Here is a 13,038-nt window from a genome sequence, read left to right as displayed (position 1 = left end):
GATTTAATAGGAACCTGAGGGGTAACCTTTAAAGGTTGGTGAGTGTATGGAACATGCTGTTGGAGGAGGAGGTTGAGGCAGGTACTTTCGCGATGTTTAAGAAACATTTAGACAGGTACATGGATAGGGTTTGGAGGGATAGGGGTCAGACGTGGACAGGTGGGACTAATGTAGTTGGGATATGTTGATCAATATTGGCAAGTTGGGTCGAAGGGCCTGTTTCCAAGCCGTATGACTCTATGATTCTCTATGACTCTAATGGGAGTTCCAAGGATTTTAACGCAATCTTGTCACATAGTGATGGAACCAGCTGTGGTACAATCAGCAAGGTAGATATAAATAGGCTTTAAAAATGCCCCCAATTTGTAGAATTATGTTTTCGTCAAATTGCCATTAAATTCTTTGCACATTGCCAAATATAATATTGTAGAAAGGGACATGTTTTAAAACTACAAGTTTCAACTTAAAATCTGAAAATAGTTCTTGGTGTATATAAGATTTTGATTAATGGAGCTGATAATGGTTTAACATTAATCAATTAAGCACTTTAAGATCACAGTGCGTATCCTACGTTACCCTACTTTGGGTAAAAGACACTGTGCATTTACCCTGCCTATTCTTCTCACAAGGGTGGGGGTGGAACAAACGTGGGGATAGGACAAAGCCTGGCAAGTGGTAGGTAGAGACAGGTGAGGGGGTATAATCAGTCTGAAGAAGCGTTCAGATCCAAAATATTGTCTGTTCTTTCCCTTCACAGATGCTGAGTTCCTCCAGCACTTTGTGTTTTGCTTCCAATGCGCTGGTTCTACACCGGCTCATTGTTTTTTTATTTTGTGTAGATGCTAATCGAAAATAAAGGCAATGAAGGTGTCATGTTACCTGTTAAGAATGACGAAGATTTGCACCTGAAGTAATTGATGTACATTCTCTCACCAAACGTTGGAATGTTTACTCAGCGCGAGCTTAATTTAAAGGACACAAGCACCAAAGCAGTTCCTGTTCACAAAATGCTGGAGTAACTCAGCAGGTTAGGCAGCATCTCAGGAGAGAAGGAATGGGTGACGTTTCGGGTCGAGACCCTTCTTCAGACTGAAGAAGGGTCTCGACCCGAAATGCCACCCATTCCTTCTCTCCTGAGATGCTGCCTGACCTGCTGAGTTACTCCAGCATTTTGTGAATAAACACCTTCGATTTGTACCAGCATCTGTAGTTATTTTCTTACACAAGCTGTTCCTGTAGTTAGCGACTGCATTTGTTTGACAAATGAGATGTGGTGAAGTGTGCGTTTGCCAGAGTGTTGGGAATTCTTTCCAACCTCTGAATTTTGATAAATAGAATTGTGCCTTTTGTTGCTGGCTGGTGTACAATGGAGTTAAAGTAACTGATGGAAATTGATGATATCCTTATCAACCTCACAGAACAGCTGAACAAGCAGTGTAAGGGGAATTGCTTAAACAACTGCTCTCTTTAGGGGTTTGCCTGGATAGATTAACTGCCATGTTTGAGAAGCCGCACTTTATGAAATAATGCGTACCATTAAAAATAACCGTGTTTTGTTCTTTTAAAAGCAATAACATTGCTTTTAACGCCCAGCAGCTTAAAAGTTGCTGACTGAGTCAAATAATTGAATACATCTCATAAATGATAAAGCAATGATGGCTTAATGAAAGGAATGGTTGAGGGAAGTCCGTCAAGGTATGGGCGGCACGGTGGCGCAGTGGTAGAGTTGCTGCCCGACAGCGCCAGAGACCCGGGTTCAATCCTGACTACGGGTGCTGTCTGTGTGGAGTTTGTACGTTCTCCCTGTGACCATGTGGGTTTTTCCCCGGGTGCTCCGGTATCCTCCCACATTCCAAAGATGTGCAGGTTTGTAGGTTAATTGGCCTCTGTAAATTTCCCCTAGTGTGTAGGATGGGATAGCATAGAACTAATGTACGGATGATCGATGTTCAGCATGGACTTGGTGGGTCAAAGGGCCTGTATCCACATTGTATTTCTAAACTCTAAACTCGAAACCCTAAAACAATGCTACATATCATATCTTGGTATAATGTCACATCACACTCTAATTACTGCTTTCAGTATGCTATTTTCTGATTAGTGCCTGAATAAATCAATGTTAATTGCAGCCACAATTTTTTGGGGGAAGTTTGTCCCATGGGTTAACAATTTGCTTAGTGAAATATTGTTTCCATGGGTTGATTTTGAATTTTATCTTCTTGGTGTGGTGGTAGTTTCCACTGATTGCACTTGACTGTCATAATCTGAATTATCCAGTCCCTTTAGGATCCGAGTCACCAGCAATTACATCAGCTGATCCTTTTCCTTCCCCGTGTAATCTACATAATTGCTCCTCACTACTCTTTGCCTTTATCCCGCCAATTTATCTTATTTCTCCTGTGTCCTTTCAACTGCTGAAATATCTTTCTGTACTCTGCTGAACATGGTCACAGCAATGATTTATAGAGTGCCAAAATTACCTCAATATTTCAGCTTAATATTGACCCTTTACTTCATTGCACAGACTGGTTTGTTTTACTCATTGCCACTATTCTTGCAACATCTTCAGTTCCTTGGCACCCGAGATGCTCCTGGTCTCTCACAGCTTCTCGTGCACCTGTAGAAAGGAGATGGAGAGGAAGTTCCTTAGTCAGAGGGTGGTGAATCTGTGGAATTTGTTGCCACAGACAGCTGTAGAAGCCAAGTCAATGGATGTTTTTAAGGTGGAGATTGATAGATTGTTGATTAGTACGGGTGTCAGAGGTGTGGGGTGAAGGCAGGAGAATGGGGTTGAGAGGGAAAGATAGATCAGCCATGAATGAGACAGAGATGACTTGATGGGCTGAATGGCCTAATTCTGCTCCTGGAACCCATGAACTGATGAATTTTCTTCCCATTTAAGTAACAATCTCCTAATGTTTTTTGCCTTGGGTTTGTGAAAGTATCAGAGACTCATACGTCAGAAACAGGCTCTATGGCCCATCGTGGCCTTGCTAACCCTTGCTAACTGTGATCGGCTTGATTGTAATCATGTGTAGTCTTTTCACTGACTAGATACCATGCAACAAAAAGCTTTTTACTGTACCTTGGTACACGTGACAATAATAAACTCAACACTAGAAACTAAACACTAAACGGACCATACAATCCTTACTTACAGCATCGCAACAGGTCAAATAGTCAAAGAAGGGCACAAAGTGCTGGACTAACTCAGAAAAACATTCTCCAGAGATGTTGCCTGACCCGTTGAGTTACTCCAGCACTTTCTATCCTATTTTTGTAAACCAGCATCTGCATCCTTTTTTCTACAGTACTCAATAGTCATTCCAGTTGTGAATGAAAATGAAAATTCTGTCGAGGAATTGATGGTTGAATTCATGTCATCCAGGTGATAATTTGTGGCAAGAGTAAGGGAATAAGACAGTCACTAACAAACTGTCCCTTTTCTCCGTTTGTTCAGGTAACGGAAACCAGAACAGGACCTCTTGGATGCAGTAACTACGACAACCTGGACTCTGTTAGTTCAGTTCTGGTGCAAAGTCCCGAGAACAAAATCCACTTACAAGGTGAGTACAGGTGCGATGACTCAGTTTCTCCTTCTCCCCCTGTAGCCGTTGATGTGCGTTGTCCCTTAGTCCCTTGCGGCGACTTGCAATGCTGGAGCCTTGTTCAATTATGAATTCTTAAATCTGGCTGTGGCATAACTTAGTGTTATTCCTATAACATCAGCAGCAACTGCAGGAGTCCCCGTGAATAATCCATGAATAATTCAGGAGTTCATAAGATGCGTTAAAATACTAAAAGTACAGGATTCCAGCAGTGTTTGTCTGTTGTGTATCAGAGTGGCACCATTGCAGGAAGCACATTTCTCCAAAATAACCCCTGACACCCTTACTAATCAAGAATCTATCAATCTCCGCCTTATAAATATCCATTGACTTGGCCTCCACAGCCGTCAGTGGCAATGAATTCCACAGATTCACCACCCTCTGACTAAAACAAAAATCTGCCTTTCTTCAGGACTGTGTTGCTGCTGTAGATACTAAATCAGGACATAGCCACTGTCTGTGGCTTATTCTCAAGAGATTCAATAGAGGCTCAATTTTGAATCCTTGCTCAATATATCTTGATAACAAGCCTAGCGATTTTTGAAATCCAAGGAAATAATGTGCATTGATTGCATTTGAAGCCTATTGATGAAATAGCATTACAATATATACCTCCACTGGGAATTATTGCATTCAGTCCATTATCTATGTGGTAATGTTGCATCATGTCCAATTTCAGGATGATGAATATATCGCTAAATGAAGTACAATTTCCTTGCTTAGTATTTGCCCTTCCAACAGGAGAGAAAGCTTGCAACACATTTAACCTCACCAACCCTACGTATTCCCATTCTTCCATATATGTAGGTTGGGTTGAACCCATTCAGTTTAGTCCAAGAAGCCCAGTGCACTTAAAAAAAAAAAATTAAATGGGTTTATTTTTAAATGGGTCATGTTCTTCCCCCTTGACTTGAAGTTATTCCGGTGGCAGTGGTGACATTGGGAATAGATGGGTGAGAGCCATTCAAAATAAATCACCATGGCCATTAGCCCATGGCATTTGTGACAGCAGCAACTCAAACCAGTTACGTTCCCTGACTTCTGACACTAGCCTTCCCGAACGACAGGCCTTCATCAGTCAGAGTATTAAGTATAGAAGTGGAGAGGTCATGTTGCAGGTATCTAAGATGTTGGCGAGGCCACAGAGTATTGTGTTCAGTTTTAGTCAACATGTGATAGGAAAGATGTTGGCAAGCTGGAAAGGGTGCAGAGAAGATTCATGAGGATAAACACAAAAAGCTGAAGTAACTCAGTGGGTCAGACAGCCTCTCTGGAGAAAAGGAATAGGTAACATTTTGGGTTGAGATCCTTTTTCAGACTGTCTATCTTCGGTTTAGAAGCATAGAAACATACATAGAAAATAGGTGCAGGAGTAGGCCATTCAATATGATCATGGCTGATCATCCAACTCAGTATCCCGTACCTGCCTTCTCTCCATACCCCCTGATCCCTTTAGCCACAAGGGCCACATCTAACTCCCTCTTAAATATAGCCAATGAACTGGCCTCAACTACCTTCAGTGGCAGAGAATTCCACAGATTCACCACTCTCTGTGTGAAAAAAAACTTTCTCATCTCGGTCCTAAAAGACTTCCCCCTTATCCTTAAACTGTGACCCCTTGTTCTGGACTTCCCTAACATCGGGAACAATCTTCCTGCATCTAGCCTGTCCAACCCCTTAAGAATTTTGTACGTTTCTATGAGATCCCCCCTCAATCTTCTAAATTCCAGCGAGTACAAGCCGAGTCTATCCAGTCTTTCTTCATATGAAAGTCCTGCCATCCCAGGAATCAATCTGGCGAACCTTCTCTGTACTCCCTCTATGGCAAGAATGTCTTTCCAGCATCTGCAGTTTCTTCCCACAAATTTATGAGGATGTTGCCAGGACTCGAGGGCCTGAGCTATAGGGAGTGGTTGAGCAGGATGGGACTCTATTCCTTGGAATGCAGGTGGATCTTATAGAGGTGGACAAAATCATGAGAGGAATAGATCAGGTAAATGCACAGCCTTTCACCCAGAGTAGGGGAATAAAAAAACTGGGGACATAGATTTAAGCTGAGAGGGGCAAGATTTAATAGAAACCTGAGGGTAACTTTTTCACAGAGAGTGGTGGGTATATGGAACGAGTTGCCAGAGGAGGTTGTTCAGGTTGGTACTGTACTGCGTCAACATTCAAAAGACATTTGGACAGATATATGGATAGGAAACATTCAGAGGGATATAGGCCAAACGTGGGCAGGTAAAACTGGTATAGATGGAGCATCTTGGTTGGTATGGGCAAGTGGGCCAAAGGGCCTGTTTCCATGCTGTCTGACTTCATGAATCTATGAACTATTATAAGACACAGAAGGTTACACTTTGCTTCTGTATTTCCAGGTGGTCTTGAATGGGTTCATCCAGTCTGTCCCAATGCCCCAATTCTTTTCCCACACCATTTTGGAATATTTTTCCTCAAATGCCCACTGATGAATTTGAAAGATTGATTTTGTGTCTGCAGGGAATGGGTTTCAAAAAATAAATGCCCTGTGCGTGATAAAATTACTTCAAATCTTACCCACCCAATTTGCCCATCACTTTGCTTTGTGCTTACTTTAGTGATACAGCGTGGAAACAGGCCCTTTAGCCCACCGAGTCCACGCTGACCAGCGATCCCCGCACACTAATGCTATCCTATACACACTCCGGACAATTTACAGTTATACCAAGCCTATTTACCTACAAACCTGTACGTCTTTGGAGTGTGGGAGGAAAACCTGAGAAAACCAACGCAGGTCACAGGGAGAATATTCAGATTCCATACAGACAAGCACCCATAGTCAAGATTGAACCCAGGTCTCTGGCGCTGTGAGGCAGCAACTTCACCGCTGCACCACGTGCCATGCTCACCGTCCCATTCACCTGACCCTCCAGCTAATAATCACTGCTTCTCTCTATTCAACCTACCAAGGTTCTCATAATCCTCTTTATCTCCGTTAAATCTTCTCTGAAATTTCATTGCTCCAGGGAAGACAAACTCAGGTTCTTCAGTCAGACCTTTTAACTGAAATCAATATCCATGATTTCCAGCATTTTCTGTTTTCTTTCCACAAAGAGTATAATTTGGTAATGATCAGATACTGGTATTTGCTGTTGTTAAGCTGGAAAGGGGGCAGAGAGGATTTACGAGGATGATGCCAGGACTCGAGAGCCTGAGCAATAGGGAAAGGTTGAGCAGGCCAGGACTTTATTCCTTGGAATGCAGAAGCATGAGGGGTGATCTTAGAGAGGTGTACAAGATCACGAGGGAATAGATAAGGTGCATGCACAGAGACTCCAGCCCAGAGTAGGGGAATCAAGAACCAGATGACGTAGGTTTAAGGTGAGGGGGAAAAGATTTAATAGGAACCTGAGGGACAACTTTTTTAAAAACAAAGGGTGGTGGGTGTATGGAACAAGCTACTAGAGGAGGTAGTTGAGGAACGTACTATCACAATGTTTAAAAAACATTTGAACAGGTACATGGATAGGATAGGTTTAGAGGGATATGGGCCAAACGCAGGCAAGTGGGATTAGTGTAGATGGGGTATGTTGGTCAGTGTGGGCAAATTGGGCTGAAGGACCCTATGACCCTATATTCTTTGAGAATTGTCCAGTGGAAGATTGATGACAACTTTTGTTGCTTTTTTTTCGAAGCAGTGACTTGCTATGAGATTCTGTGTGTTGTACCTTAACATCGCACCAAATGGACAGTGGCGCTGTGAATGACCAACAACATTTTGTTCTCAGATTTTCAGATTTATGAAGTGGGAGTTGAATGCCCTCATCTTCTGACTTGGGCTATGTTGGAATATGTTTCCCAAGAAACGAACAGCCTTGCCTCACATGTGCATGGTCCAGGAAGCCTGTAGATGTTCATGTGGGATCTTATGGACAACTGGAGGTGTTGTTGCTTTGTGTTGGGGCTGGGTCCAAAGTTACTGTCCACCTATGTGACTGATGGCGAGGAGAGGTTCCATAGATGGTATGGGAGCAGCCTCTTGTACCTGGCATAGGGTACCATGCTGAGGCTTATACCAACCATGTTCATGTCTGGAGAAGGGTCCTAACTTGAAATGTCATCTGTCCATCCCTCCATGATTGCCGTCTGATTCGCTGAGTTCCTCCAGTACTTTGTATTTTACTCAAGAGTCCAGCATCTGCAGTTCCTTGTGTCTCCTTTCCTACCTTGCCCTGGTTTCCATGCAACTTTATGTTATCATAGCGATGGAGATGCTTTCTTCCACAAACCCTTGCATCTCTTTACCAAGCTCGTGGGAGCAGAGGCAATTTGCAATTCTACCATTACTTTGACCTCCTGGACAGTACAAATAAATCTCAGGCCAAACACTAGAGAGGTACAGTTCTGGTCACCACTTTGATGGTGCCGGAGTGCGATGCCTCGCTGTGTGCTGATCCCAGAGGAGAATTTACGATCATGCTTTACAATTGCCTTACTATTTCAAATCCCTTTTCTATCCATTGAACTTGAGTTTAGGTTGATTGTGTTTGTGGAAAGTATTATCTGATTTTGATTGGATCGCATTGTAAAACCTTGGTACATGTGATAATAATAAACCTAAGCCTAAACATAGTAAAAACATGCCTTTCGCTTTGGAAGTACTTACGCTGGCTTCGTAGCACACATGGTAGAGCTGCTGCCTCGTAGTGCCAGAGACCATGATTCGATTCCAACCTTGGGGGCTGTCTGTGTGGAGCTTGCACGTTCTGCCTGTGACCGCATGTGTTTCCTCCAGGTGCTCCAGTTTCCTTCCACATTCCAAAGATCTGCAGGGTTTGTAAGTTACTTGGCCTTTATTAATTGCCCCCTGTGTATAGAGGAGTGGATGAGAAAGTGGGGTGACAGAGAACTACTATGAATGGGTAGTCACAAGGTGCTGGAGTAATTCAGCGGGTCAGTCAGCATCTCAGGAAAAAAAGGATGGGTGACTTTTCGGGTCAGGACCCTTTTTCAGAAATGAAATGTCACCCATCTTTTTTTCTCCAGAGATATTGCCTGAACCACTAAGTTACTTCAGCACTTTATGTCTACAATATATACCAGCATCTGCAGTTTCTTTGTGCACAGACTATGAACAGGTGATCGATGGTCAGTGTGGACTCGGTGAGATGAAGGGCCTGTTTCCAAGCTGTATCTCTGCAATTCAGACTTCTTGTGTGGACATCTAACATTTGTCTACTCGTTGTGATTCCAGGCCTCCAAGCGATATTGCCAGAACACCTACAGGAACGGTTTGTTCAGGCAGCTCTGAGCTACATTGCCTGTAACTCTGAGGGCAGCTTCATCTGCAAGGACCATGACTGCTGGTGTCAATGCACAGCCAAATATCCAGAATGCAATTGCCCTTATCTGGACATCCAAGCCATGGAGGACAACCTGCTGTGGATAACAAACACTTGGACCAACCACAACAATGAATTTGAAGTGTCAGGTGAGTAGCTCTCTATTCCTAGAGCTTGACACCCACCCTAGGGGATTTTTAGCAGTTCACTGGCAGAAGTTTTGTTTCGATTTTCTCTCGGCCAGTGTAAAGCACGACAAGATATAGGCCAGGCCACAGTCGCTGTTGAAAGGGGATTTGGTGTAGAAGAGGTGGGCAGCACAGTGGTGCAGCGGTGGAGTTGCTGCCTTACAGCGCCAGAGACCCGGGTTCGATCCTGACTACAGGTGCCATCTGTCTGGAGTTTGTACGTTCTCCCTGTGGCCAAGTGGGTTTTCTCCGGGTGCTCCGGTTTCCTCCTACATTCCAAAGCCGTGCATGTTTAATTGGCTTCTGTAAATTGCCCCTCGTGTCCAGGATACAACTAGTGAATGGGTGATTGTGGGTCAGCACAGTGGACCAAAGGGCCTGTTTTCATGCTGTTTCTCTCAAACTAAACCCAGACAGTTCACAATGTGGAAATGGAGCCTTAAGTTCCCATACGACAGATGATGCAAATTTAGCCCGAGCATATCTCACGCTGATGTTATGATGTTAAAAGGGTTTGCTGCAGACGAGGTTTTAGATGTTATTGACGGTTTTAAAAAGGGCACTGACCCGGATGACATGTCTCTGGATAACATTCAGAAAATGGACATTCAACATGTTCCTGGATTCGATGAGGCCCAATTCCAGCAAGTGTCATGAACAGCTGCCTGCATCCTTACAGCATCCGGCTATCCATCCCACTGGTCTCCAAATGTTCATCCATAGTACCACTCCCTGACAACCATTGCAACCTGCACAAACTCCCAAAAACACCAAATGATTAAAGGATTGTGACACCATGTATCTGTGGCCCAAGATGCATAATTTCTATAAGTGGCACTGTGGCGCGGTGGTAGAGCTGCTGCCTTTTACAGCACCAGGGACCCGGGTTCGATCCTGACTGCTGTCTGTATGGAGTTTGTGTGTTCTTCCCATGATGATGCCTGCGCATGATCCATATCACCCCATTCCCTGCACATCCACATGCCTAACGAAAAGCCTCTTAAACGTCAGTATTGTATCTGCCTCCACTACCACCCCAGGCAGCACGTTCTTGGCACCCACCACTCTGTGCAACAAAAAATGCCCCGCACATCTCCTTTAGATTTTGCCTCTATCACCTTAAAGCTATTCCCTCTCGTCTTTGACATTTCCACTCTGGGATAAAGGTTCTGACTGTCTACCCTATCGATGCCTCTCATCATTTGATGTACTTCAATCAGGTCTCCCCTTAGGGTACCTAAGGGTCTCTCCTCAGCTTCCGACGCTCCAGTCTTAAAAGCAAGAACTCCACACACCCATCTGGATCATAAAAAAGTTTATTAAAAGTGGCATTGAGGATCAAAAAGGGCCTTGATGGTCAGATCCTGTTCTTCATGTAAAGCAGTTTGCAATGTTATAGTGGTAGTTTAGATCAAAAGTGAATTGCAACATGAACTTGCTGTTAGACGCAAAGTGCTGGATAACTCAAACGTGTCAGGCAGCATCTCTGAAAAAAATGGATAGGTGACATTTTGGGTAAGGACCCTTCTTCAGACTAATACGTCACCTATCCATCTTCTCCACAGATGCTGCCTGACCCATTGGGTTACTCCAGCATTTATTGTCTATCTTTGGTATAAACCAGCACCTGCAGTTCCTTTATATTACATTATGAATTTATTGTCATTGTATATTTCAAAGTATAGTACTGAATTTCCCATACATTTTTGAAGATTAATAAAATCCTCTGGCGCGTTGGTTAGCTGAGGGACTACACAAGTTCAATTAAAGGTCATCATGTGAAAATTCCTGGGTGATAGCACCAGGTTCATGGTGTAATTGCCATTCTGCATTGCACTTCAGCACCCAAGGTCCTTTTGGAAGCTGAGATTGATTGGATTTTGTGAGTTTAGTGCCACTAGAATTTACAAAAACATTACCTTCACACATTCCTTCAAGAGCTAATTGGATGAATGTGCGATGAAGAAACAATTTCAATGTTATGGAGAAGAGATGTGCGACTGAAACTGGTTTGCGGCTGTTGTAGAGAATCAGACATAGTCATAGCATCATACAGCACTGAAGCTGGCCCTTCGGCCCAACTCGTCCATGCTAACCAAGATGCCTCATCCAAGCTGGTCCCATTTGTCTGTACGTAGACTCGGGAACCATTTCGCTGAACACTTACACTCCATCCACTAAGGCCTATGGGATCTCCTGGTTGCCAACCATTTCAACTCCCTTTCCTATTCCTAGACTGACCTTTCCGTCCTGGGCCTTCTCCATGGCCAGACTGAGACCACGCACAAATTGGAGGAACCTCATATTTTGCTCGGGTAGCTTACAATCCATTGGTATGACCATTGAATTCTCTCATTTCTGGTAACTTCCACCTACACTCCACTCCTCCTCCCCCTGCCCCCTTCCTCCCCCATAGTCATTTCACCAGTCCTTCAGCTCTCCACATTGCAGCCCTCCTGACATCACACCTTCCCGAACCAACAATGGGCCCAGAGGGCACCATCCCGCCTGAGGTCATTTGTTGCTGGCCCTGATTGGTCCTGGTCTTTTCTCGCCTCCAGCTCCTCACCCCTCCCCACCCCCTACTTTCAATCTGAAGAAGGGTCCCGACCCGAAAGGCCACCTTTCCTTTTTCTCCAGAGATGCTGCCTGACCCGCTGAGTTACTCCAGCACTTTGTCCCAATTGTCTGCGTTTGTCCCATATCCCTCGAAGCCTTTCATATCCATGCACCTGTCCAAATATCTTTTCAATGGTGTTATCGTACCTGCAATCTGCAATTACTTTATCTGGCAGCTCATTTAATATACCCACCCTCCTCTGCGTAAAAAAAGTTGCCCTCCGAGTTCCTATTAATGATTGCTCCTATAATCCTTAACCCATGGCCCTCTAGCCCTAATCTGTAACCCAAGGACCCAGCCCCCTTCCCTCTGTGTATTAACCCTATCTATGCCCCGTGATTTTGTACACCTCTATAAGATCATGTCTCAGCCTCCAACACTTCAAGCAATGAAGTCCTACCCTGCCCAACCTCTCCCTGTAGCTCAGGCCCACGTCCTGGCTGAATGGCCTGTGTCTTTATTGTAAGCATTCTACAACTCTGTGATTCTTTCTGTGACTACTTTCTCGCTGGTTATGATTTTTTATGATATTAAAACCTTAATATTTATCGAATTAAAGTTTTCATATGTTTATGATGCTGCTTTACTAGTCCTGAGAACTAGTAGGCCTCCTCCACTGTCAGAATGGGGCCACACGCAAATTGGAGGAACAGCACCTCATGTTTTTATTTGACAGCTTACAACCCGGCGGTATGAAATATTGATTTCTCCAATTTCAAGTAACCCTTGCATTCCCTCTCGCTCCATCCCTCCCCCACCCTAGTTGTCCTGTTTAGTTTCACTGTTTGGATCCCTTCGTTATCACCTCTTCCACAGCCAACAATGGACCTTTGTGGGCTCCACCTTTCCTTGGTCATCAGTGCCGGCTCTGATTTGTTCTGAACCTTTTCATATTTCGCTCTAGTTTCCCCCCCCCCCTCCTGACTCTCAGTCTGAAGAAGGGTCTCGAGCCGAAACGTCACCTATTCCTTTTCTCCAGAGATGTTGCCTGACCTGCTTGATTACTTCAGCATTTTGTGTCTCTCTTCTGAAACACATTATGTTCATGCTCTGAGATGAAATTTCTCTCTAGAATCTCTTGGTTTCTCGTAAATCATGCCATCCTGCTGTTTGTTTGAATCCCTCCAAACAAATTGCTGTTCCAGCCACAACGTTGAGCCCAACCTCACCATAGCCGTTAAGGATATGCTATGTGATTATGATAAAGGTAATCTATCATTGCTTCATTCATCACCCCTAGGCTGTCTGAAACATGACTGTGGAACATCCCTACATACATCCTGACCTCGGCTGCCGACTGTGTG

The 13,038-nt window shown here is 44.1% G+C and overlaps 1 protein-coding gene across 1 annotated transcript in view; it reads left to right on the top strand.

The window, feature by feature from the left end:
- Window positions 1-13,038, top strand: part of LOC144597798 (BMP/retinoic acid-inducible neural-specific protein 3-like) — a 125,714-nt gene that overhangs the window by 89,978 nt on the left and 22,698 nt on the right. The window contains 2 exon segments of the mRNA XM_078407396.1: window positions 3,461-3,566; window positions 8,839-9,075. Coding sequence (XP_078263522.1) covers window positions 3,461-3,566; window positions 8,839-9,075 — 343 coding nt within the window.

The sequence above is a fragment of the Rhinoraja longicauda genome, chromosome 11 (genome assembly GCF_053455715.1).
Source record: "Rhinoraja longicauda isolate Sanriku21f chromosome 11, sRhiLon1.1, whole genome shotgun sequence".
NCBI classification, from domain to species: domain Eukaryota; kingdom Metazoa; phylum Chordata; class Chondrichthyes; order Rajiformes; family Arhynchobatidae; genus Rhinoraja; species Rhinoraja longicauda.
This window is presented reverse-complemented; position numbering and strand designations above follow the sequence as displayed.